Source organism: Urocitellus parryii, chromosome 7, assembly GCF_045843805.1.
Source record: "Urocitellus parryii isolate mUroPar1 chromosome 7, mUroPar1.hap1, whole genome shotgun sequence".
NCBI lineage: Eukaryota > Metazoa > Chordata > Mammalia > Rodentia > Sciuridae > Urocitellus > Urocitellus parryii.
In genome coordinates, this window is record NC_135537.1 from 16,779,528 (window position 1) to 16,805,733 (window position 26,206).

At 42.5% G+C, this 26,206-nt stretch overlaps 1 protein-coding gene across 1 annotated transcript in view; it reads left to right on the forward strand.

Moving 5' to 3' along the window:
- Fbxo32 (F-box protein 32) overlaps positions 1–24,639 on the forward strand; it is a 37,264-nt gene extending 12,625 nt beyond the window's left edge. Inside the window, exons 5-9 of the mRNA XM_026407402.2 lie at positions 9,884–9,977; positions 10,773–10,957; positions 17,663–17,845; positions 18,781–18,924; positions 19,319–24,639. Coding sequence (XP_026263187.2) covers positions 9,884–9,977; positions 10,773–10,957; positions 17,663–17,845; positions 18,781–18,924; positions 19,319–19,408 — 696 coding nt within the window. The 3' untranslated portion in view covers positions 19,409–24,639. The remainder of the gene's footprint in view (positions 1–9,883; positions 9,978–10,772; positions 10,958–17,662; positions 17,846–18,780; positions 18,925–19,318) is intronic.
- Positions 24,640–26,206: the final 1,567 nt, after the last annotated feature.

Consider the following 26,206-nt stretch of genomic DNA (forward strand, 5'->3'; position numbering starts at 1 on the left):
CACAAAGCCACATCCCCAGCCCTATTTTGTATTTTATTTAGAGACAGGGTCTTACCGAGTTATTTAGTGCCTCGCCATTGCTGAGGCTGGCTTTGAACTTATGATCCTCCTGCCTCAGCCTCCCAAGCCACCGGTATTACAGGCATGCACCACTGCATCTGGCTTTGTTTTATTTTTTTAATGTTCATGCTGGCTGTCATCTTCCAAAAAAGAGACATGCAGAGATAATTAAAGAGATAGTCAACACTGCTGCCTCAAAATGCTAACATCTCTATCAGCATGAAAATTTCATGGAATTTCGGGGATCTGAAAAAAAATTGTTATAAATTTTAAAAAATTTTTAAATGACATCTGCTTGTCATTTTAATTGGCTTCAAACTATGCACAATGTCCCTGCTGCATCACTTATCTCCCCCAATGAATTAAACACAAGTTGAGCTATTATTGAAAATAATTAGAAGTAGCAACTTACCTATTTGTGGAAGTCCATTTACAAAAGTAGCTTATCTTCTTCCTCAAGACCAGAGGCTTCTGGTGGCTGAGACAGTCATGGGATTGACAGTTGGTGACCAAGAGAAAATGGGTGCTAACTAATCAGGTACAGAGAGGTCAGAGAATTAAGTGGATTTCAGCCCTGACTGCACATTAGAGTCAACTACGAGGCTTGATAGACTTCAGAGGCCTGCCTCTAGAACTTCAGACTTAATTAGCTGAAGACAGTACTCAGGTATTGCCCCCTTTAAAATGTTAGCCAGGTGATCCCAATGAGTTTTCAAGTTTGCACATCAGCTCAGAAATGAGTTTGGAGCCCAAATGTTATATTTTGCATAATGGATTTTTAAACAACAGACCCTGAAGAATTAAATTTTGGATATGACTTCTGGGGTATATACTGTGGTCCATTAGGAATGAATGCAGTAATGGACAGGGAACAGCCCCTTCGACATCCCACTTTGAATTCAAAGCTTATTAGCTGGGACACCATCTGCAAATCTGCCATTGTACCTCTCTAAACTATAACACTGGAGTAATCATATCTGTATTAAAACATTTTTGTGAGAATGGAAAATACAGTAGTAAAATAAAGAACGGATATGAAAATGTTATCTAAGTTTCAAAAAGAATTATAATTTATTTTTCAGGAAGGAGGTAGGATCTAAACATATGCAGTCATCTTTCCTCGGCAATTAATCCAATAAGTCCCAAGTTTTCAATTCTGTGAACATAATAATTATTTCAAAGTTAATATAAGTGGTATATTACTCAATGTAAGTTTTTATAGGTGTTCTACATCTGGGCTGATGGGACAAGGAAGTCTCAATTTGCAGAACAGATACAATGTGGGGTTGGAGGACATTTGCCTATTTGCTTAGAATGGGTGCTTAGAACTTGTGTACATTTTTTAAATCCCTATGCTCTCGCTAGTGAGGCTCAACAACAGAAAATATCAACATTTACCCAAGTGCCTATCCCTGTTCCCCATGGAGTCAGTTGAGAAAACTGCATTATTGGGATAAGATAAATGAAGATAAAAACTGAACCATACCAATAAAAAGCATAGCTTAAAAAGGGCAGGAACCAACAGCTAAGTAACTGTGATTGCTGAGTAGAACTGGAACTTGAACTCAGATTTGTACTATTCCAGAATCTGTGCTCCTGTCACTTGGCCCTGCCACTATCCAGTGAGGGAAATAGGAAGATAAAATAGATACAACCCTGCATTAAGGTCTACTGCAGGTATCAGCAAACTGCTGGCCCTTAGGCTTATACAGACTACTACCTATGTTTGCATGGACTACAAGCTAAGAATGATTTGTATATTTTTTAATATCTTACAAATAAAAACTATACTATTTTATAACAAAAATTATATACATCTCAAATTTCAGTATCCATAATATTTTATTGTAACATAGCTATGTTCATTCATTAAATATTGTCAATATTGTTTCTGTGCTAAATGCAGAGTTGGGTTCAGAGTTGAGCAACAGAGTTATTATGGCCTGTAAGTCTAAAACATTCATGATCTGGCCTTTACATAAAAAGTTGTTGACCACTGCTTTACCATCTAACTGGTTATTTGAGGGATATGCATTAAAGGAAGTTACCTGAGCCATCAACATAAGAGAGTTTGAAACTACCAAGATGTAGCAGAGCCAGATGGCCTATGAACTTCCAGAGGTAGGATCATGTGGGCAGGGTAGCTGAAAAAGTCTTCAAAGAGAAGGTGGGGTTTGAACTGGTCTTGAGTAGGGATAGACTGAATGGAGGCAGGCAGGACTCAGGTCTGTTCAGAGACCAGTGAGCAGAATATTCCATTTGGACAAAAGTAGCAGTGTACTTTATGATTCAGGATCAGCTAAGAGAATGGCCACAGGCTGGTTGAGCATGATCCTGGACAGGCCTCACTCATTTACCTGCTACATGGGAATGATGATCATAGTACTCCTCCCAGAGCTGTGACTGACACTGAATGAGATAAGCAGGTCACAGTGCCTGTGTGATAAGAAGCCCATGAGCTCTGCTGATGACTAGTCATTTAAATCTGACTAGGAGAAGATTGCACAGGTTTGAGAAGAGGCTTTGAAGGAGAAGCTACTTCATGCACCATCATCTGGCAAGCAGGAGGGAGCTGCAGGGTGGGAAATAAACAAGGAACAGGGCACCTTGAAAAAGCAGTATTTCAGAAAGTCATGATTTTGAAATGGCTTCTGACATTTCCAGATGCTATCAATTATCATATGATAAGTCTGTTACTGTGCAATTTGCTGATCACATCCCTGTACTTTTATTTTGTTGATGAGCATCATCAGGTGGTTCAGAAGGCAGTTGTTGTTACCCATTTTAGAGATGAGGAAGCAGAAGCCATGGAACTGAGTGATTTGCACAAGGTCACCTAGCCAGAAAGGGATGCAGAGGCAAAACAGTACCTGAATCTGGTCCTGACTCATGCTCCAGTGTGTTCTCCCCTCCACCACCTATCTTGGATGGAGAAGTTCAGAATGGAGCCTGCCCTCTTCTATAATCACTAAATTATTTGCACACACTGTCTTACAGGAGAAATCATGTCAGGATGACCTTGATCATCACTTCCAGCTCTCTCTATGGGATGAGAATGAGGGCAATTATATGATAACTGTAGCTGTCATTATCAGCCTCAGAAGGTCATGCAGAACTTGAGTACTAATTTCCCTGACTAGAGTATACTAACCCATATGTGTTACTTGATCAGGAAGGACAAGAAAAATTTGCAACCCACCCTCCTGCAGCAAAAAAGAACATCACAACCTAAACCAATGCACATTCTTTTTTTCCCCCCACATTACCACCCTAAGTCTATTTGAATATTTCCAGAAAGTTTCTGCATTCCTACCACCCCTGAAGTGCATTTTCCAAAAACATGTTTTAGTTTAAGTTGACTGGTGGTTTGGCAAACAAAAGGTTGAATATGGCCCAATGACTCAAATTTAAACCCAGTGCCTTAAATTGAGAGCATGCTGTTGCCAAGCCCCTGCGGGTCATGATTAGCATGAGCAGCCTGGCCCTGCACATAGGTTCCTCTGCTTCAATGACCTTGGGGATTAACTTGGTGCTAAACACACTTGGTGGCCTTTCTGTGATGGAGGGTGGCCCTGCCACCTGGGCCATAAAACTGGTGGTATCTGGAATAGAGGAAAGGTGACCAGCTGCCACACAGCAACAAAGTCAACAGAGAAGGGCTGTGACTCCATCTGAAAGGGACTCTCAGAAATGATCATGAGTGATGATGACTTTGTATTTTCCTATCTGATTTTATTTTGGAAACCACTGGATCAAAAGCATGCCAGTTTGTATAATGCTTTTCTTGAGGACTCAGAATCTAAACACATAGCACAAAAGGCTCAGAAACATATTTTATGTTGAAATTGACTTAGATCTCTAAGCTGAGTTGGTGCTTATTATACAGAGGAACATGCCAAATTGGATAGGTAACTAAGCTTTTAAGTGTCAGTTCAGCAGACTTTTGCTCATCCAAGGAGGAATGTTCCTGAGGGTATCTGACACTGTGCTCTGAGCAACTAGTATCTGAAGGTCTCTTGATTCCATTAAAGAAGGAGATCGACAGTGTCCAGGAGCAAATTCCCATTATCCTCCTGCTAGGTCTCCACAGGGGGCAAAGTGCTTCAAGAGAAAGCCTTTGAGTCCATGAACTTCTGTTTTGAGGCCACAAACTCACAGTGCCTTAGCCACTTGAGAATCAGGGGGGATCTGGCCCCTGCTTGTCAGGTACTTCCAGCCTACTTTGGGTGACAAGACACAACATTTAATGAACAAGTTGAGTTTGGTACTGGCTAGGAGCAAGTGGTTTCTTGGGAGAGGCAGAACCTGAGAATCTGCTTCTTTGGAGGATGACCAGGATTTGGCAGATGAAGAGGCAGGGGGAAGGCTTTGAAGGGACAAATGACATGAGCAGAAACCTGGATATAAGAAAGAATGGAAGTGAAGGGGAGTGATCATGGGTGAGGGCTGAGGACAGTGTGACATTCAGCCTCATAAAATCAGAATAGAGGTGGGGATATCAGTTTAAGAAAGATCACTGAGCTAACCATTGTTGCTCAGAACCAGGCACCAATGTAACATCAAAATTAATTGGGATCAGTGAAAGATGGAGAGGCAAGTTCCTCTCAGCTGAGGATACGATTAATTCATGTAAACTTGGCCCTCGCTATTTTAACTCCCTCAGTTAGAAAGATGTTTCGCTTGCAAATAATATTTACCCAATCTTGACATGCCTGAAGATTATTAATGCTGCTGAAATTTTTCCTCTTCCAACCTGTCAGTGTTCAAGCTCAAAGTCAGGACAAAACTTTCCAGGCTCATGCTCTGTGTTATCCATTGAGTAAATAAGGGTCTTGGAAGTGCACGGCACTGAGTGCAGGCAGAGGCCCTGCCTAATATAACCAAGAGTTTATTGCAAAAGACATCACCTTCTGGTGGGCACCCAACTTGGGTACTGAGCGTGAGACATGGCTGGGGCTTCTTGAGGCTGGTCCTCTTTCCTGCCTTTGATAACAGTGGCAGACTTTCCAGTCAAGCTTCAGAGCTCTGCTGTCATGGGAGATGGAAGAGTTGGAGCGTACCTTCTGTTCTTAACAATCTCCCATGAGATAGAGTATGCTTGGGCAACAGCCTCATGGTTAACCTCCATGTGGTTTTGACCTTCTAAACTAACAGGCAAGGGAAGCTGCTATTTTTGTTACTTTTTTTTTTTAAGTTGTAGATGGACACAATACCTTTATTTTATTTATTTATTTTATGTGGTGCTAAAGATCAAACCCAGTGCCTCACATGTGCTAGGCAAGAGCTCTACCACTGAGCTACAACCCCAGCCCCATTTGAGGATTTTAAGCATGGAAGTGATATGCACTGATGTATTTTTACAAATAAGAGTGTGATGTTAGGATGCACTGAGGGAAGAGAAGGAGCTTGCTTTTATGTGAGTAATGTAGGAGGGAACTCTCTCCTGCCTGTGTGTCTTCCAAATGTCACTTCAGTTGTGGTTGATGTGCATTCTGAGATTTGCTCTTCCGCATTGCCTGCAACTAGATTTTTCTCCAACTCATCATCTCCAAACTAGCAAGAGCTAAAGCTGAAGAGCAGGATGTGGTTTGGGCAAGTGGTGACCACCACCCCTTCCTCTAGTAGCACAGCCTCATTCCTATTACTGCTAAACCAGTCACTACAGATCAGGCCTGATCACCACACTGGCCACACCACAATGACACGGTGGAATTCAGGAGGAGCCCAGAGCCCTCCTCCTTTTTCCCCCTCCCCCTCTTGCCTCTCAAACACATCCACAAATTACTGGCACCTGGGCTAAATTTGCCCAGTAGAAAACAAACAACCACTTCCAAACAAGCCATTTTCCTCTGTTCTCTTTTTTCTCTTGTGGCTAAGGACAAAGAATCCAGTTGGCTCAGTCATTTTGGTAAACAAATTGCTAGATACAAACCTACTGCCCCAGGGGCATACAACTTGATAAACATTGAAGTCAAATTAACAAATTCTGTCCTCTTTACTACTAGTCCCAAACAACACTGCTACTGTTTCTGGACCTGCATAGAAAATAAACTGAATGTTTAACCCAAAGCAATTGCCTCCTCCTAAATGTGCTATTACAAACATGCTGCATATTGTTTCTACCTTAACATGAAAAGCTGATCACCAGTCACAGAATAATACTGACGTGAATTTCCAAGCTCTGTGTCCCCAGAACATAACAATACATAGTACTCCTACTATTAAGAGTAAAATTTGGCCCCACATTTGCTTTTGCTGGTATGTCTTTAGGTGAGTTATTTAACTTCTCTGAGCCTCAGTGTCTTCATTTTAGCAAACTACCTCATTGGGTCATTGTTGAATATTAAACAAGATCATGCATGCAAAGCCCTTGGCACATTCTCAGTCACATGGTAAACACTCATTATTGTTAGCAAAATAAGATTTCATGGTACATGTATCTATGCAAGTCTAAAAGATGTGTCAACATTAGCTTTTACCAACAGACAGGGAGTTATTAAAGGCATCACAAACATAATAAAAATGACAGAAAGAAAAATTTAAATTTGAAAGCATTTAATTGACTATTTAATTGGGCTATACTTTGTCCTATTAATTCACTATTTTCTGCAATGGCAATAATTTTATCTAGCAATATTCTCTGTATTATGATAAAAGCCAATGATAATAATGTATTTGGTATACCAAGCACAGTTGTAAGTGCTATATGAGTTTGTTTAATCTTCACAGTAACTTGAAATGGATGCTACTATTATGCATATTTTATAGATGGGAAAACTGAGGCAAGCAGTTGGACTCTGGAACTTCCACTCTTAAACTCTAGGCTATAAATCAGAAGTTGGCAAACTATGGCCCAAACACCTGGCCCTCTACCTGTTTTTGTAAATAAAGATTTATTAGAACACACCTATACACATCATTTACATATTGTCCAAGGCTGCTTTTGCACTACCACCATAAACCTGAGTGTTACAGAGGAGACCATGAAATCCACAAACCCTAAACATTTACTAAACTGGCCCTTTCCAGAAGTTTGCCAACCCCAGATGTCAACTTCAAACTTCACTAGCAGACTGGGATTTCAAAGAAGAAAACTATCTTATAATAATAATAATGCCTTATTTGGGGCATGGATTTTTACGTATTTATCTCACCTAATTCTCATAATAATCCTGTGAAGTAGGTAGTTTTTTTATTGCCATTTTAGAAATAAAGAAACTGGGGCTATGAGAGATTAAATGACTAGACAGTAAACTCCATAAGACTAAGGATCGTGTGTCTTTACCATCATACCCGATGGGCATGACCTATCAACAATGCTAGGACAGAGTGGACTCTAAAAGAAACACTTGCCAAATGAATGACAGTTGTAAAGGTCACCAAGCTGAAGAATCCAGGTCTCCTATTCCAGGGTTCCACAGCTGCCTGGCAGTAAAAAAAGAGACTTTCCCTTGAGATTGGATGAAACACAGAGTAGTTGACATGTCATTCTGCTGTCTGTTGACAAATCCTTGCTGATATATTCTTCCCTGGCCTAGTCAAAGAAGATAATCTCAGCCAGTCCAAAGGGCTTTTTGTTTCCCATTAAATGCACAGTCAGAGCCTTCAGAGTTTTCTTGTCCTTGTGATTGGTGCACTTTTAGACGAGATTAAAACTGACACCCTCCATGAGATGGTAATCACATGGAATCTGGGTTTTGGACAGATTTCAGGCCAAGCGCTGCCTTCGCTCCTCCTGCCCCCTCGACCCACCTCCCACCCAGTGGTGAGTCACAGTGAGCCGGCTGCCTCCAGAGCAGACTCCCGGCTTTTGTTTTCTTTCATCTTGCTCTGTGCTGATCATGTGAGGCTCAGGGTATTAATAAACTACCGCCTGGGCCTTCTGGATCTTGCTGTGGGTCAGGGAGATAAATGAAAGGTTTGGCTAGCCCCTTTGTGCCACTTTCACTCATCTCTTGACTGTCACATGCTGGTTGGTGGCAGAAGTAAATCAGATAGGCAGAGAGCATTCAGTGTGGTCACTGCCCATAGCCAAGTCCTCTACCCGTGTTTTGATTTCTGGCCTTTCTTAGCAACAGTCAGCTCCTACCTTCCAGCCTTAGGTCACCAGTTCTCACCCCGCAAACCAGTTCCTATGTGTGTGGAAGATACATATCCAGGCAGGAAAAGTGTTTTGGGTTTCTCTTTTTTCTCTTATTTTTCAACTTAAAATTTGTGTTCAGGAAATGAAGTCTTTCCGGGGGTTTGACAGGTGCCTAAAAGGCTCAGTGGGGACAAATGTTTGAACAAGTGCTTTGGAAGCAGAGGTGCTCTAAACTGCCTGGGGCTTGAGCCAAGATTTCAGTCCTCCTCTGCAACCCAGGTTTTTTAAATTTCACTTTGCTTCTTCCCTCAGCCTTGATGCCAGCACCCAACACAGCACTATAGTCAGTGTTTTGGAGTTGCGTGGGATCCTGGCCAGGGCCATCTCTTATAGAAAGTTCCTAGGAACAGGAATTCCAAGAAAGAAAGGTTCTTAGTTTTCTATTTACAAAGTCTCAATCTAGTTTGCTCTCCTGGGGACCTGGTGGGTTCTGAAACTAATTTTCACTTTGTGTCAACCCTTTCTTTTGATACCTGTTGGAAAGCATAAGGAGTGTCTCCTTATTTTCCCATTTCCAAGACACTGCTTTGTCCTCTTGCTGGCTGTGAAGTTGTTTGTTTAAGCCTCACTTTGTTCATCTGTTTAGTGTGTCGAACTAGACCATCTGTAAGACCCCTGCAAAGATTCTACTGTTGAACTTTCGTGTTTCAACAGTAGAATCTTTGGTGTTTTTAAAATCATGACACAGGAGTACAGAATTTTCCCATACAAGGAAAGAAAACTGAACTAAGAACACACCAACTTCAGTTCTTATCTGTTTCATTTGGGGATAGCAGATTAGGAATGGGACATAGTCCTTCAACAAGCCAATCGATTTTATTTAGCACCCAATATGTTCCACACACTGCACTAAGGGCTGTATGTGCATTATCTCATTTAAAGCTCACAACAACCTCAGGGACTCTGAGTATTAATAGAAACCTTGGGTTACCAAGAAAGCTAGTGACTTGCCCATAATCACAGAGCAAATGATCAGTCAAATCAAGACTTGATCAAGGCTAAGAATTATGAGGATCCTAGTTCTCAGCCACAGTGACATCACTGCCACCAGATCAAAACAGGTATTCAGACTACAAGTCCTTAAATTGCCCTCACTCTCCTCTGATTGTCCCCTTTCTATAGAAAGTTGAGTGCAGTGAGATTCTAATGAATAGGTGCATTTATTGAACACTTCATAAGCAGGAGATATCTGGAAACTAATTGCTATGTCCTTGAAAAATGCATGAAGTACTGAACATGAGCTTCCAGGTGCCTCCAAGGCAGTCGGTGCCAATGGGGGAAAAGTTCAAGTGGGAGCAGAGCAGAGCAGTTCCGTGGTGCGGGTAGGGGGGACTGATTATGCAGAACTCAAGAGGCATCATGGGAGGTTTTGTTCTCTTCAGAGTACCCTCAGCTCTGCCCACTGAAGTAGGGAAAGTGGAATGGATTACTCACCCCCAAAGCCAAAAGTCTTTACATTTAAAAGGAAAAAAGCAATTAAATATTCAGCCTGATTCATGGGTCTTGAATTACCCCATTTGTTTCTCATGTCAAACATCTGCTCTATTGCCTAGTAGTCCTGCCTGCCATTTATCTCTCTTCGTCAGTCTGTGTCTACATGTCATGTGACTCAAAAGTGAAGATTAGAAGAGAAAAATATCTCCGTATTCTAAGCCTGGCAACTTCTATTTTTATCCACAGCTGTTGGAACTGATAGCAAAGTCACAGCTCACATCCCTGAGTGGTATCGCCCAAAAGAACTTCATGAACATTTTGGAAAAGGTGGTACTAAAAGGTGAGCCCTCTCTCTCACCCTTTTTGTAGGCAAGGGGATGGACAGATGGATTTCTCATACAATAGACATGTCATTAGATTTAAATTAATATCAGTGGATGGAAATGAATAACTCCAGCTGCATTTCAGGGGTACCACGTTCTGATTCAGAAAGGGTATAACTTATACCCAAGGCAAAGAATGAGACCATCATCGTCCTGTGTCTCTGGGATGATTCATTCATTCTGCTTTGCATTGCAAGCTTCTCCATGGGAGCACACATCCCACCCTTAGCTACTGAGTCTCCAAATAACGAGGAAATTGAGCTGTGTGCATCTCAATTCTTAGGTTATTTGAGCTACAGGGAACCTTAGACTTCTGGCTTAAGTAGCCAGGAGAAGGGATTTGTCCACCCAGGAGAAGGGATTTGTCCACAATCATACAGAGATCAGCCAGACAGGATTAGAACCTCTTAACCCCAGAACTGTGTTCTTTCCACTGGCGATCTAAAAGATGCCACTACTGAGCAAAAGTAGCAGCTTTCTGATCAGGTGAATCATTGGTGCTATGGAACAATGGAGAGAGAAAGGGGCTTTATAGAGAATCAGGAAGAACAAAGAGGGACCTAGATCATGGAAACTCTACCCCTTAGCCTTGAGTACAGAAGCTTGGCCAATGTAGAATCAACACTGGTGAGAAAGAAAACTGTATCCCCAGAGGCAGTGCCTGGTAACAGGAGCAGATGAGAAGAAAAGCTCACTTTAAAAATACACAGTGTTCCACTATCATAACTGTATTTTTTTCTTCTCTACTCAAGTTCTTGAAGACCAGCAAAACATTAGACTCATAAGGGAACTACTGCAGACCCTCTATACATCCTTATGTACACTAGTCCAGAGAGTTGGCAAGTCTGTGCTGGTGGGCAACATTAACATGTGGGTGTACCGCATGGAGACGATTCTACACTGGCAGCAGCAGCTGAACAACATCCAGATTACCAGGGTAAGCGGGAAGCCTCCTTCAGGTAATTGGGTCTGCCACTGGGATGCCGGGCAGTCTTGCCAGGACTTCAAATCCACACTGTGCTGAAGGAGTCTGATCTTCTCTGATTTCATGCTTTAGCCTGGTGCAGAAGATGGGCTGAGGTTGAGGGGGCTTCCTGCTAAAGGGAGGATAGGAAGAAGAACTTGGCAGTACAGGATCAAAGTATGTGAAAGAGCACAGCCAGATGAATCATCTAAGATCTTGAAACATCATGGGATCTTGGCTTTAGGGCAGATGCTAGCTATCCTAAAGTACTCAGTAGGGTGCAGAGATTTCTCTTCCCATTTCTCACAAAGAATGAATTATTTGCAGCTTTGGGATGCTGCCTTGAATATAGTAGTGCTGTGGAGGCTGTGGCTTGGAGGACTGGTACCAGCCTTTTAAAATCCTGTTTCCAATTATTAGTTGTACAAAGGAAGACTGTGATTAGAGACTGTGGATATGCATGTGCAAAACCAGGCACTTCTCACTCAAAGGGCAGGGGGGAAGCCATATATTACCAGCAAAACATGGCTATCATTATCAGTAGTTCCTTTTAGCTTCAAAACATAACTCACCCTTGGCTCTTGTCCTCTTAATAGTGAGCAGAAAGACTGAGGCACACAAAAAATATACAAAAGACGCTGGAATGATCTCTCTGGGCTCACTAATGGACAGACACTTAGGCACCTCACATGGCACTTTGCCTACTTATCTGACACTGACTTATCTGACTGCTGTTTAAGTGGTTTCCGGGACCCACACTGATAAAGTTAGGACTGTACCGTATCAGGAGAAGGTAGCATGCAGAGATCTCCTTTACCTTATTTTATTGTCCTAGGGATTAAACCCAGGGTCTTGCTCATGCTAGGCAAGTGCTCTTCCACTGAGCCACACCCCTAGCCCCCCAACCCCCTTTAAAGAAGTGGTTTACTATGTGAAGTGTTGGAACTGCATGTCCTTTACTGTTAACAATTTCCCTATGCCTTGGTTTCTTAAGCTCAGGAACAGAGGGGATAATTAGAAGCCTCAGAGTTGTTTGGCTCCCTTAGAGTCACGTGGGCTACAACACCCACACCTCACGCACCCACACACGCTCATGCAGGCACACACATGCATGAACAGAGCAGAGCACAAAGGTGGGTTGCCCCACAGAAGCCATTTCAGTTATTGGATTGTTTTAAGAGAATGTGTTTATCATGAATAGTAACCTAATGCATTCTAATAATTTACCCCAGGCCCATCTCTCAAATGTAGGCATCATTTGATAGTGTGAAGTTGAAACTGAAATTTCATCTTCCCTCTCAGAGAAAACTCATTTACCCCTTCTACTCGATTTCTAGAATTCTCTGTGGCCTGGATTGAACCCAGAAGTACTTAGCCACTGAGCCACATCCCTGGCCCTTTACTTACTTACTTACATACTTACTTATTTAAATTTTGAGACAGGCCCTGAGCAACTTTAGTTGCTAAGGCTGGCTTTGAACTTGAGATCCTCCTGCCTTAGCCTCCCAAACCACTGGGATTGCAGGCATGCACCACCACACCTGGCTTGGATTTAATATTTCCTATCTTAAATCAGGAAAGAATTGCCCAGCCAGTGATATAAAGGAGCAAGTCCCATTTGTCCCAAAGACATCCTCCCTCCAGCAATGTTGGAACAGCCATTAGATGGTCACACTTGCTCAGAGCTCACCGTGGTCCCCCTGCCCACACTATAGGAGCCCCCATTGGCCATATCTATTCCCAGACATACCTAGTACTTGCATGGGCTTACTCCCTCAGAGCTCTCCTTAGTTGGACCCCAAACACTCTTGGTAGGTAACCATAATAGTTACTATTACCCTTCACGTGCTGGAGCTAGGATGGGTACCAGAGAAGCCTAGTGACTTTCCCAGCATTACACAGCAATTAGAGCTAGAGCTAAGGTCAGAACCCTGGACTGCTTATTCCTAAAATGGCAAAGCTAGCTTAACATTCATGGTTTCCAAACATTTTTCCCCATCCAGTTTTCTTCCAACTATTTATCCAGTGATCCAATTTTTTTGATTAAAAAAAATAACTTTTTAATCCAATGAAATCCTGTGCAGAAGAGACCAAACACAGCAGCTCACCCCACTTCATTCTGCTTGAGGTATTCCACCAAGCCCAGCTACTCTTTGCACACTCTGATCTTCCTGGCTTGGAACCTTCCTGACCACCCCAACTATTGAAACCACAGCCTTCTTCAGAGCAGTTACTATGATCCAAAATCATCTCATGCATAGGTACTTTCCCATCTCTGACCACTAGTTTACAGATTCCACAAAGACAGGGCCTTACCCATTCCTCCACACCTGGCACAGAGGTGGCAAGCAGTTTGAGTTGAATGAATGCATGTTTGAAGGGGAGTCTCCTCCATGACCCACTGAAGTACTTATCCAGGGTTCAACAGTGCATATTAGAAAATACTGCCATGGATCATGGAGGATAAATATGACTAACTGCAGGTTTGGGGGAAAGTTATTCGATTTCTCCATGCCTCGCTCTCCTCCCCTAGGAAATAGGAATAGGCCCTGGTGTGAGTGTTCATAAAATTAATCTATACAAAGCAGTTTCAATAGTGTCTGATGTGTAGCAAGTGTTTTAAAGGTGTTGGGTGTTATTATTATCAAGAGCTTGCTCTGTGCACTCACTATTCTAAGATCTTCATATGTACTAATTAGCTCATCTAGTGAATTGTAAATAGAACTAATGGCCAAAATTTACTGGTCACTGTAATAAGTACTTCTGTGTATGATCCCATCTGCTCCACCCAGCAGCACTGTAAGATATGCATTGCCTCATTTTATCAATGAGAAAAATTAGAGTAGTTATGAATACAGTCATCTTCAATAAGCCCCCCAGGGATTGATTCCAGAACCCTCTGAGCATACCAAAACCCATGGATGCTCAAGTCCTTTAGATTAGATGACATAGTATTTGCATTTAACCTATGCAGAACCTCCTGTCTCTAAATCACTTATAATACAATTTAACTGCTATGTAAATAGTTGTCATGATATAGTGTTTAAGGAATAATGATCAAGAAAAAATGCCTATACAAGTTTAACACAAATGTGATATCTTTAAAATATTTTCTATCAGTGGCTGGTTGAATCCAAGGATGCAAGTCTCAGGATATGGGGGGCTGGGTGTAATTTGACTGGAGTCTCAGTGTTGGTAGGATCTGGCACAGGGATTGAATCCAGGCCTGTCTTCAAGGGCTATGCTCCCTCCTCCATTATGTCCTATGCCCCAACCCTCCTGGGCTTTGAGCTCTATTATCTTCAGAGCCCTGCTGGAACCCACCAGCTCTGGAGAGCTTTCCACATGAATGCCCAACTCTGCAGGGGTGGGGGGAAAGGGATGGGGACAGGGGGAGAGAGGGAGGGGGAGGGAGGGGGAGGGAGAGGGAGAGGGAGAGGGAGAGGGAGAGGGAGAGGGAGGGAGGGAGAGGGAGAGGGAGAGGGAGAGGGAGAGGGAGAGGGAGAGGGAGAGGGAGAGGGAGAGGGAGAGGGAGAGGGAGAGAGAGAGAGAGAGAGAGAGAGAGAGAGAGAGAGAAGGGACTTAATTACTGCAGTCTGGACTATATTTTAAAAAATACTTTTTAACAGTTTGGCCCAAAAGAGAGGTATGTTGTTGCATGAAAATAGGAAGGTGATTTGGGGAGTAAATGCTTTTTATTTGCCAAAGTTCTATCAGTGTCTTCCCAACACATAATCTTGTTTTCCATCAAAATTTTCATATCTAATTATTTCGAACCAATTTTTTATTGGCAAGTATAATTCACATAATAAAAGATGAAGGAAAAATTAAAAGAACTGGTTTGTAAAGGAGAGAAATCAAATCTAATGACCTTGCTTTGGGCCAGGCAGTGTTTTGAAACAAGGGGGCAGGGTAGACAGAAGTGGATTCTAGCCAATGCTTGATTGGAGGAGCGAGAGTGACGTATTTTTCTTTTATATGTTTATATTCGGGCAGAAGAAGGCATGCAAGCAGTTAACCATTTATCAGGAGGAAGGGCTTGGCATGGGGTCTGGGCAAGGAATTAGGAAAAGTTCAGGTTTGAAAATTTGACAGAGTGAACTCTGCCCAAGTAGACTTGCCTTTAATAGGAGTTAATGTAATAATTGGCCTGGGAGTTTTAACCAAAAAAGTAGAGGCTTTGAAGTGCTGGAAACAGAAAGAAAATCTCATGGCCGTTTTATTAGCTCATATGATCAGCAGCAGATGATAAATGACAAATAGGTCCAGAGCCTTCTGCGGTCCCGTGAAGTCCTGAACGTTGCAAATAATTGAAAGTTCAGCCCAGCAGCCTGGGGTGGAACGGAGCAATAAAAATTGCCAAGTCATAGACACTTCTGATGAACCAGGAGGCTGAAGTCACTCCAAGTCTGAGATTGTTAGAGCTGGAGGGATCTTCAGTCTTCAAAACCTGGCCACTTTGGACCCTGTACCCAAGGGTACCTGGATCCAGATCTGCTGCTTATCCATCTGAGGGCCCTGCCCCATGCTGCCATCTGTTCTTTTTGTTAGTCCCCTTCTCAAGTCCACCTTCCCACTACATGCCTGTCCTGCCTGAAAGGGACATGGGAGCAATAACTGAGGCTGTATGACCCTCAGGGTCCTCTGTATGTTTGGGCTTTGATGTGCTTCCTACAGAAGTTCTCTCTCTAAAAACTTGAGGAAGAGGGCTGGGGTTGTGGCTCGATGGTGGAGTGCCTGCCTAGCATGTGCAAGGCGCTGAGTTTGCTGAGTTTGACCTCCCCAGCACCACATTTAAAAAACTGAATAAACAAAATAAAGGTATCATGTCCATCTACAACTAAAAATATTTTTAAAAAACTTGAGGAAGAAAAATAATACCCATTCTCAAAGGTATTTTCCCTGAGCGAGGGAAAAAGCTTCCATGCTTGCTTTTGTTTGTTTTGTCTACTGTGACTTTTCGGAGGTGACAGAACATTGAACTAAAAATGAGTAGTCCAAAATTGAGAGCTCACCCCAAAGTAGTAGGCAGAGACAAGGAACAAGTCCCAAGGGACTGTCACCTTCTTTTCCAAATGGCAGCATCCTGAAGTATCAGGGCACTGCCAAGGACCTGCTCTGTGCAGATTGTTCCTTTGGAACTTTGAATTTTCCTCTGTCATGGCATCTAATGTATTGCTCCAGAATAGTTTGCTTATGAGTCTCACTGGCCTCTGGAGCTCATCACAGCAACTCGAGGACCAGGCCACAGTAGGCACCAAGAGGGCTTGTTTTTGCTGGGCCAGTCTGCAAGGAGTACAAAATTAGTCCCTGCCTTCAGGGATATAGGCCTGGATGGAATATCTTGAGCTCATCCAAACTTGAAACAATAAAGGGCTCCTCATTAACTGCCAATGTACTATCCACAGAAGTTTTCAATATATTCAATGGAACCCCAGGTTTGAATAGAACTGCTTCAGTAGATGATGGAGCTTAGGCCAAAGGGTTCTACACGAGCCATTTCCAAAATGTGTGGGTGCACACACATATACATACAAACACACATGCATATACACACATAACACACATTCACAAATGTACTCACATGCATTCACATATGTACATGCATGTAAACAAATATACACAAATAAGCACATACACACAGATACATTCATACATACATGTACATATGTGTGTGCTTGCACACACAGATTCCAGTACAGGCTTCTTTTATTGTTGTTTTTTGTCTGTCTAGCTCTTTGGGTTTCATTGATCCCATTGATGTTTACTGAGTGCCTACTAAGCACCAAGCACTCTTCCAAAAATTAGAGACACAACAGTGAAACTAGGTAAAAATCCTTGCTTTTGTGGAGGTTAAGCTCTAGCAGAATGTACCACTTAGGATTTATTTTAGAAGAGTTGTGTCAGCCAGCCTCAGCAACTAAGAAGGCCCTAAGCAACTTCATGAGACCCTGTCTCAAAATAAAAAATAAAATAGGCTGGGGATGTGGCTCAGTGTTTAAGTGCCATTGGGTTTAATCTCTGGTACCAAAAAAAAAAGGGGGGGGGGTGTCACATAACAAATAGGAGGTGTTGCAAAAAAGATCTGAAAGAGATCATGGGCACTCTGGGAGGTGCAATAAATGAGGCCAGAGGGAATCACAAAAGCAGGAAAGGCCGTTCAGAGGAAATGGGTTTGAAGTGCACCTAAAGGACAGGAGGGGGGGGGCATTGTGCAGAAGTGAGCAAGATGTGTCAGGTGCCTATGAGTAAACCTTTATAGAGGCTCCAAGGTCATGAGGCAGGGGGCAGTGAGACAAGAGGCCAGCTGGCAGGTTGGGGCTCTCCCTCCAGGCCCATAAGGCAGGAAGGTAGCAAACATGATGACTGAGCCCTGAATTGAATGAAGCTCTAGAATTCAACCTGTGCTATTTGGAGAACCTTTTACAGTAAAATCACAGAGCTTCGTGAAACTTACGAGACTCCCTCTGGTACCATCAGCACAAGCCACTCTGGGCTGTTCTTCGTGTGTCTCGGCCATGGTCCCATTCTGTATGTAGGACGGGGACAATTACTTTTTGACCTCTGATCAATAAGCCAGCTTGAGGGTGGCAGAGGAGGGGACAGTCACATTCTTAGGGTGTGTCACCTGGAGAATGGCTGCTCTCTGACCCCAGGCTTGTCGCCTCCCTTCTGCAGCCTGCCTTCAAAGGCCTCACCTTCACCGACCTGCCCTTATGCTTACAACTGAACATCATGCAGAGGCTGAGCGACGGGCGCGACCTCGTCAGCCTGGGCCAGGTGGCCCCCGACCTCCACGTGCTCAGTGAGGACCGGCTGCTGTGGAAGAAGCTCTGCCAGTACCACTTCTCCGAGAGGCAGGTCAGTGGCGCCCACGGGCTGCCTCACAGATGGCCCTCCTTTGCCCCACCCTCCTCTCCCTTGTCCTCCTCTAACATAAAGCATGGCTGCCCCACTTCAGGGCTACTGGGTTTGACTGGAAAACTCCAATCGAAGGTGTCTATAGAGGGTAAAGTTGCTTCCCCCGCCACCCCAGGTAGTTTTTCTTTTTTTTTTTTTTTGTTAGTTCTGATCAGTTATACAAGGCAATAGAAAGCTTTTGATTCATTGTACACAAATGGAACAGAATTTTTCACTTCTCTGGTTGTGTATGAAGTAGAGTCACACCATTCATGCAATCACACATGTACCTAGGGTAATGATGTCCCTCTCATTCCATCTTTCTTACCCCTTTGTCCCTCCCCTCTTCCCCAGATAATTTTTTTAATATATTTATGTGTTTTTAATGTGGTGTTGAGCATTGAACCTAGTGCCTCATATATGTGAGGCAAGTGCTCTGCCACCAAGCCACAACCCCAGCACCCCCAGGTAGTTTTGATGGGAAACACAAACACAAACACAAACACACACACACACACACATACACACACAGCCAAGAATTACTGCACCTCCCTGAAAATAATCACTCAAGTCTATAGCAGAGAAAAATGTTGAAGTGGATTATGAATGTGACCTAACTTTTAAGTATTAACAGACTAAATGCAATTTAGTAGAGGTCATTAGTAAGTTGTCACCAACCACCTATATCTTTCAAAGACTGGTTCAAAGATACTGTGTAATTGAGGAGAGATTTGAAGGCACTTCTTTATATCTTGGCAGTCTTTCCCTTCTGGCTATTGTAGGATAGAGAGGGAAAGGGGAAGGAGGGTAGGAGTAGAACTTTTAAGAACCAGAAAACCACAAATCATGCTCTTGACTAACTCTCCTGCAATTATTTTTATTCATTTGATTTTTAGATCCGCAAGCGGTTAATTTTGTCAGACAAAGGGCAGCTGGATTGGAAGAAGATGTATTTTAAGCTTGTTCGATGTTACCCAAGGAAAGAGCAGTATGGGAACACCCTGCAGCTTTGCAAACACTGTCACATTCTTTCCTGGAAGGTATGTTTCAGAGGCGCTACCACAGCCCCCTAGCCTAGTCCCCAGAGCCAGCAGCTCCAGGCCATTTCCTGATCTTTCCTATCTCAGGCCCCAAATCAAAGGGAAGGTAAAACTGATCCAGCAGCTGGGAAGGGAGGAGAAACTTTCCTTCATTTTCCCTCATTTCCTTCACCTCCTTATGTTTATTTTTCTCTGGAACCCACTCACCTCCAAATTCTCCCACCTCTGTGTGCACAGGTGCATACACAGGCAAACACACAGCTCTATCGCTTTTGCAGTGCTGTGGCATTCTTGAGAGAGAATTGTTGTTTTGAGGTTGGGCAGTACCTCATGGTGCCCAAACTCAGTGCAACACCTCTGAGAACTCTAAACTTACCACCATGTGTCTTTCCAGGGCACTGACCATCCTTGTACAGCTAACAATCCAGAGAGCTGCTCCGTTCCACTTTCACCCCAGGACTTTATCAACTTGTTCAAGTTCTGAATCCCAGTACATGACAACACTTCAGAGGGCCCCCTGCTGACTGGATGGCTACGAATACAGAGTTTGGACGCTCCATTTGTAAATAGTGTACATTTTAAACATTGGCCTGAGACTTCTCAGATAAGTCCTTGAGAGGACCTTGGAGGGGAGAGATACAATTGCTGATGGGAATTTAAGAATGTGAACTCCACATTAGAATTGGTATGGAAAAGCAGAAGTATTGTAAATAGACTTTTTTCTAACAATTTGCCAGCAAGACTCTAAAGGCAAGAATTCTCTGTCAGCCATGAAGATGGAATTCTCTTGATGTTCATGGAAACTCCTTTATAGTTCCCTAGGAAGAAAAAGGCAAGACTCAAATGCAGAGAGAATGCTCTTTGTTTACAATGTGAAAATCTGTTTAGACAAAAAAAAAAAAAAGGAAGAAAGAAGAAAAAATACATATAAGAAATCATGGAGCTTTGGTTTTGATTGAGTTTGTTTTGGAAAGGCAAAGAAGCACCAACCCCGAAACCTGAGTGGGCATAGGCCTTATCCTATGAGACACCACACAATGGTCTACCTCTAAAAGCATAAAGCGTGATCTCTGACAACGTGCATTATCCAGTAGGCAGTGTCTGTGTTTCTTGTAAGTGTTTTCATCACTATAAAAAGTGATTTAAAATGGAAAGGATGTTGGAAGCAACCCTCATCTTGTTTCACACTTCCTTTTTAGGTAAACAGGGCCCTCTTTGGAGTCCCCTCCTTCCTAGAACAATCTCAAAGTACATGTGCCTTTTCTCCTTCCATACTGTAGTTCACTGGGGAAAGAGAAGGCCAATTAACAACAGTCCCAATAGAAATCATACCCCGGAAAAGATAGAATCAGGTACCCCATAGCTATAAAGACTTCTTTCTTCCGGTTTAACTTCTGGGCTTATCTGGGCTTCCTTGGGTGCATTTGTGGAAAAGTGTACATCTGCAAACTGATTGCAGCCCAAGTGCTGGGGCTTGAGAGAGACAGGTTTTACCTATCAGACAATTAAGCATTTTGCCACTTGCTCTTTCTGTCGTCAGGGTGATAAATTGAGCTTTCTTAAGTCCTTGAGACAACCTGAACTAGGGCTTTTTGTAAGTGTGATTAAAAATAAAGCCTGAAGTTCCAGCCAAATAGGGAGATGAGTTCATCTTAAACTGACTTCATGGCTGGAGAGTTAAAATGAAGATAGTTAAAACAAAGATCCCATGGGATTTTGCAAGGCAAGTATCAGCAGGTCACTGTGGAAGAAAGGAAATCTCAGGACTTCATGAGTTAATTGTCAGATATTCCTGGAAGAGGATGGGGAATGTTTTTGTTTTTTACTTTTTATAGAAAGTTGCTTTTCTACAACAGTGTACATATATTTGCAGTTGTATTTGCTTCCTCCCCCACCCCCAAATAAAGTCGCCACCTTGCATGCCCTCGGCAAATAATTGAAACGGAAATAGGAACTTAACTCACATTCATATTGAGGGACAATAAAGGTTGTACCTTGGGGTGACCCTTGAAGGAGGGAAAAGGTAGCTAAGCAGGTACAGAAACAAGGCAAGGGTCAGTAGTGATTCAGTACCTCTCCATGCCCTTCCTTCAACCACTCAGTCTGCACGTCAGCATTCTGCAGTAAACTCTCCAATGCTCCTCACTTTGTAATGCTTATACTTGCACCAGGATTTCTCCATATTTCTTTATCATCTCCCCAAAAAAGAAAAATAAATGAATTGAACTGAAATTTTCCATAATGAGAATGAATTTAATGAAATAAGATGAATTTAAATTTTCCCTAATGAAAAAAATCAGACATGAATGAATAAGATTGTGTTGTGGTAGGTTGAGCTTTGGAGGGCTATAAACCATTGTAATAACTAAGAGGGTGTTTTTGGTTTGTTTTTCTCTCCCATATCAGTTGGACCTCAAGAATACAGGACCTGACTGTTAAATAAAAAGCTACTTCTTCCATAATTTTCAGGTTCTGTCAAATATCTTACTTTCCTTAAAGGAATAGAGTGGGTTAGGTGTGCCACTGCTGTGGAAAGCTCTGGTTTGTCAGCTTCAGGTTTAGGGGTTCATGGTCTTCCACATCCTCCCAACTCATGACCTCTGCTCCATCATGCTGACTGAAGAAAGGGAAAGTTCTTGGCACTTTCAGGTTTGCAATCCTGGGAACAGTGGCTGCTTTGGATGATTAGCACAAAACTAGTCAGCCAGGCTCATTGGACATCACACCCCAGGCAACAACATGCATTTGTGCAAAAACCGCCCCCACCCCAACAGGTAGTCAGTATTTTTTATAATATTTACCAAGACAGTGTCTGTGGAATCTGCCCATGTAGTTTGGTGTTATTGGATGTGGTATGTGACAGTTGGACATTTTTTTAAGGATGAAAAACAAGAAACCAACATTTTATGGGTCTTTTTCATTGGAAGGGGAGAATAAGGAAAGAAACGGCAGGTAGAGAGGGAGGGGGAAGGGATAGAAATGGTGTATCTTCGATGCTTTGGTTTGTGTGGGGACAGTGGAAGGAGCAGAGCAGGCAGACTATGTTAGACCACATGGTTTCTGTTAGGCATGGCCAGAGCACTACATGTAAGTACAGTGAGTTTAAAAGAAAATTCTTATTCCCAGGACACTAATAGGCTCCCTATTGACAAATGCACCCAGGACAACCTGACCCAAAAAGCAAACACAAAGAATCCCTGTCTCAGAACTGCTGGGGTAATATCAAGAAAGGGCATGGAGATGGAAACTGCTGAAAGAGATAGAATACTCTACCCTCTTTAGTGTGCCTACCAGCCTCCCACACACACAACACACACTCTACAAAGCAGAACTAGAAATTGATGTTCATTTTGAAGCAATTCAGACTTACAGCAAAGGAAAGCATTCTGAGCACATCCATATGGATACAACGATTTTGTCCAACTCAGAGGTTCGCAGGCAGCAAATCTCGAGCCTCCCAAGAAGAAGGGCCAACATTTATAGAAAAGAGAAAATGTGAAGTTGAGGAGTGCTCATTTTAAGGCAAGATCCAGAAAAAGAAAGTCTAATGACATTTTAAACTAGATTACATACTTATGCAACACTGTTACTTTGATTAGATGAATCAGTTGAATGGGAGGGCAGGTAGCAGAAAAGAACAAAAGTTATAAGGTAAAAACATCCCCCCGGGGTATCAGTCCTGAGATGATCCTTGGTTAGTCATGATCAATTTCATATTGGAGTGGCTTGGAGGAGATAATTTCAGATGGACAGGGTTTACACTGCAAAATTCTCAATGTAAGAGTGGGTTCTACTTGTAACTGTGAAGTAAGGTAATGGGTGTGTATTATGTTATTGCCAGTTCTCATCTTTCTGAGCTTGCAGAGCTTGCAAGCTCCTTGTTTCTGTTGTTTTTATATGGGAGAAGAGAAATCTTGGAATTTCATTTTTCTAAGTAAGTGGTGTGATTTACAAGAAGATAAATCATTACAAGTGATGTTCAACAGTGTATCATTCTTAGCATTCAACACAATGTTTATTATAAAATATGCACCTGAGTTTATGTTTTTTTCTGCCAGGCAATAATGTCTTGATTTGCAAACACTCTATATTTTATGTGTGAATTTTTAACTGTAATTTTGTGTGTGTGTTTTTTAACTAAACTCTATCGTACTTTTCTATGTTGACATCTGTTGTTGTTTTTTAATCTCTTTCCAACTATCTGAGTCTGTGAACCATCTCTTCTGACTGGATGCTGGCCTGCAACCCTATTAGTGCTTTAACAGACCTCAGAAACACCCTGAACCTCTAGGCAAATGCAAAAACATTCCTCCCTGATAAACCCGGGGTCCTCACTAGCTTCAACAAACAAGGTCATAATTCCTTTAAAACTCAATGTTTTCTTATGGAGGGTAAAATCTTTGTGGTTTCCAGATGAAGGAAACTCCTTCCTGAGACTTTAGACCTGAATGGTTGTCAGGGTGGAATCTGAAGGCCTTCAAGATGAGGAAGCATGTCCAGGATATTTAGGGGATGGGCCTCAGCTGGATGGAAACCTGGGGCCTGACCTGTGTCCCTATCTCTGGTCCCAGTCACCTGGTGGTATGGCTGGAGACACATAACACTTAATGTCATTCTTCTCAAGACCTGCACTGTGGAAGGTACTGGAGACTGCTGCACAATGGGCAGCTGGACATTAAGTCTTCCAAACCTTTTACATCCCTAATTCTTATTGGAGAAGTTAAGGAGCCACTTGATATTTATGCAGACCTCCAGTGTGAGTACAGAGTCCTAGTGAGGACAACCTAACTTGCTATAAAGTATGTGGCATGTTTTGACAAATTCATTTTTCCCTTGGGTACTTATATTTTGATTACCCTTATAAAAACACAAGGATGAGCAGCAGCTAGTTTTCTGAACACTGAGGTTCTGATGGTAACCAAGCAGCTCTTTCCTCTCCTCTTCCACTAAGGAGTACATTTATCCCATCCAGCTATCTCCTCCTCCTCTAGCACCAGCTGCAAGTTACATGGAGTCTGTAGCCCAGGGGAAGTTCTTTCTCTATTAAACCTCCTCTTCACTTAGCAAACAGTCTATTCCATGAGGCAACAAGGAAGGAGCAAGGGACCATGATATTTGTGACTTTGTATGCTAGGCCTTTTCCAAATGTCTTTGAACTTGGCAAACAAAGCTTCCTGGAAAAATCTCTCAAAACTGAGTCCTGCTCCATTTGGCTCACAATGGATGGCTGCTCCAAAACTAAGAACTTCTTGAAACTCCATCTGCTCCATTACTTCTGGAATTTGAACATGACTTTTCTATCTTTGAATATAGACAACTTTGTTTAATTTACAATGCACACATCTGTTAAACAGAAGGCTCCAAACCCTGCTGTACGCTTGGGAGCCTTTGGCGCCATCTTTGGTCTACTGTGTGCCAATCACCCTGGCTGAAGGGGGTGTGTATGATAGTCCATGTCCTAAGCCTAGAAGCTTTAATGTACTTTTTTAGTGAAAAATAGTAGAGTGGGTTGAATTTAAAGTGTAAATTAGACCGATTACTTGCAAACATGCAAAGATGTTTATTTAATATTGCGTGAGCTGAGTCCTTCTGTATAAATTATTTGCACTTTTCTTGCATGATGAACTGATTTTTTTATAGTTGTTTGTACCAGACAGTGGCATATTTTTGTAAAAATTTTTGACACTCTATTGCAATAAATGTTTTCCAAAAACACACACTGGTGTATTTTTGGAGTGTGTCAATTCAAGTTGGATTTTTATCATAACAAAAATGTTTATATTTTGCCTATTGAGACTTATACTCCTTCTCCCAGAAACTTGGTACCATTGTTGTAAAATTTCTGGGAATACATGAAAAATAAGCCTGTTGCTGAATACTGACCAGAGACCATAATACAGCCTGTACTTAAAATAGTATATTTCCATTCACTGTTTGTGTAGTGGAATGACTTGTGAATAGTGAATTTTGAAGTCAATGTCACCAATGGAAATTTATGAAACAGCAACTATATGCTAGACCTGTGCAAAGCACCACGAGTGTGGAGGGGGACACTAGCCAAGGAATACAAGCAGAAAGGCACAGAAAGGGATTCTCCCTGGAGTCTGCAGAAGGGAACAGTCCTACTGACATCCTAACATGGGCCCAGTGAGACCATGTCAGATCCAACTTTCTAAATTACAAAATGATTTTGTGCTATTTTAAAATGTGTGGTGATTTGTTCCAGAAGTGACAGGAAACTAACAGCTTCTCTGGCAGATTCCCCACTACATGTCCACACCTAGAAAGCTTTTCCCTATCAGCTCTCCCCAGTGTGGGTCCCTGCCACTCCCACAGGAAAATTCTCACTCTTCAGCTACATGGCCCCCACCCAAAGGTGGCCAAGGCTCTGCCAGAAAATACAGGATACAACCATCTTCACAGCCTAATTTCAGCAGCAAGTTTTTTTTAAAAAAATTATTTTTGTTTGTTTATTGTTGTTGTTGTTTTGTTTCTTGACCCTTAGAGTACAGAACTGAAAGGCTAAACAGGGATCAGCCTCTGTCCGTGGTAGATGTCCTGTTCTTCTTCCTGTTTTACATAGGTTTCATTGAGGATGACGCCAATCCTGCTCCTGCTCAAGAAACACCAGAGAAGCAGCTTTGCAGATTCTTTCCAGTGAGCGATGTTCATGATGAAGCAGTATTGTGGGCACCAGAGTGTGAGCTCAGCCCTAGCCCTCAAGGGACTCACCCACATGGTGGGAAGTGGGGGCAAGAAAATGTATGTCAGCTACAACACAAGATCTAAAGTTTCAAGTGTCCAGGTACAAAGTACTAGAGGAAGCCAGACACAATGACACACGCCTGTAATCCCAGTGGCTCAGGAGGCTGAGGCAGGAGGATCTCAAGTTCAAAGATAGCCATAGCAACTTAGCAAGGTCCTAAGCAACTCAGTGAGAACCTGTCTCTAAATAAAATACAAAAAAAGGGCTGGGTTGTGGCTCAGTGGTTAAGTGACCCTGAGTTCAGTCCCAGTACCAAAGAAAAAAGAAAGAAAAAAAGTACTAGAGGAGCTCCAGTAGGAACAACAGGAAGAACTGAATCCATGCTTCTGGAAAGGAGAGCAGTGTGGGATGAGAACATAAGCCCAGAACACACTCTTCCTGAATCCCTGTAAGTAAAGTTTCCTCTTTGGAAACTGGAAGCTAGAGGCAGAGCCTGAGAGTTACCACTCAAGCCCATCTGGTGATGTTAACAGATGTCTTGGGGCAGGGAGCACTCTGAAGTTTGGACAGATTTCC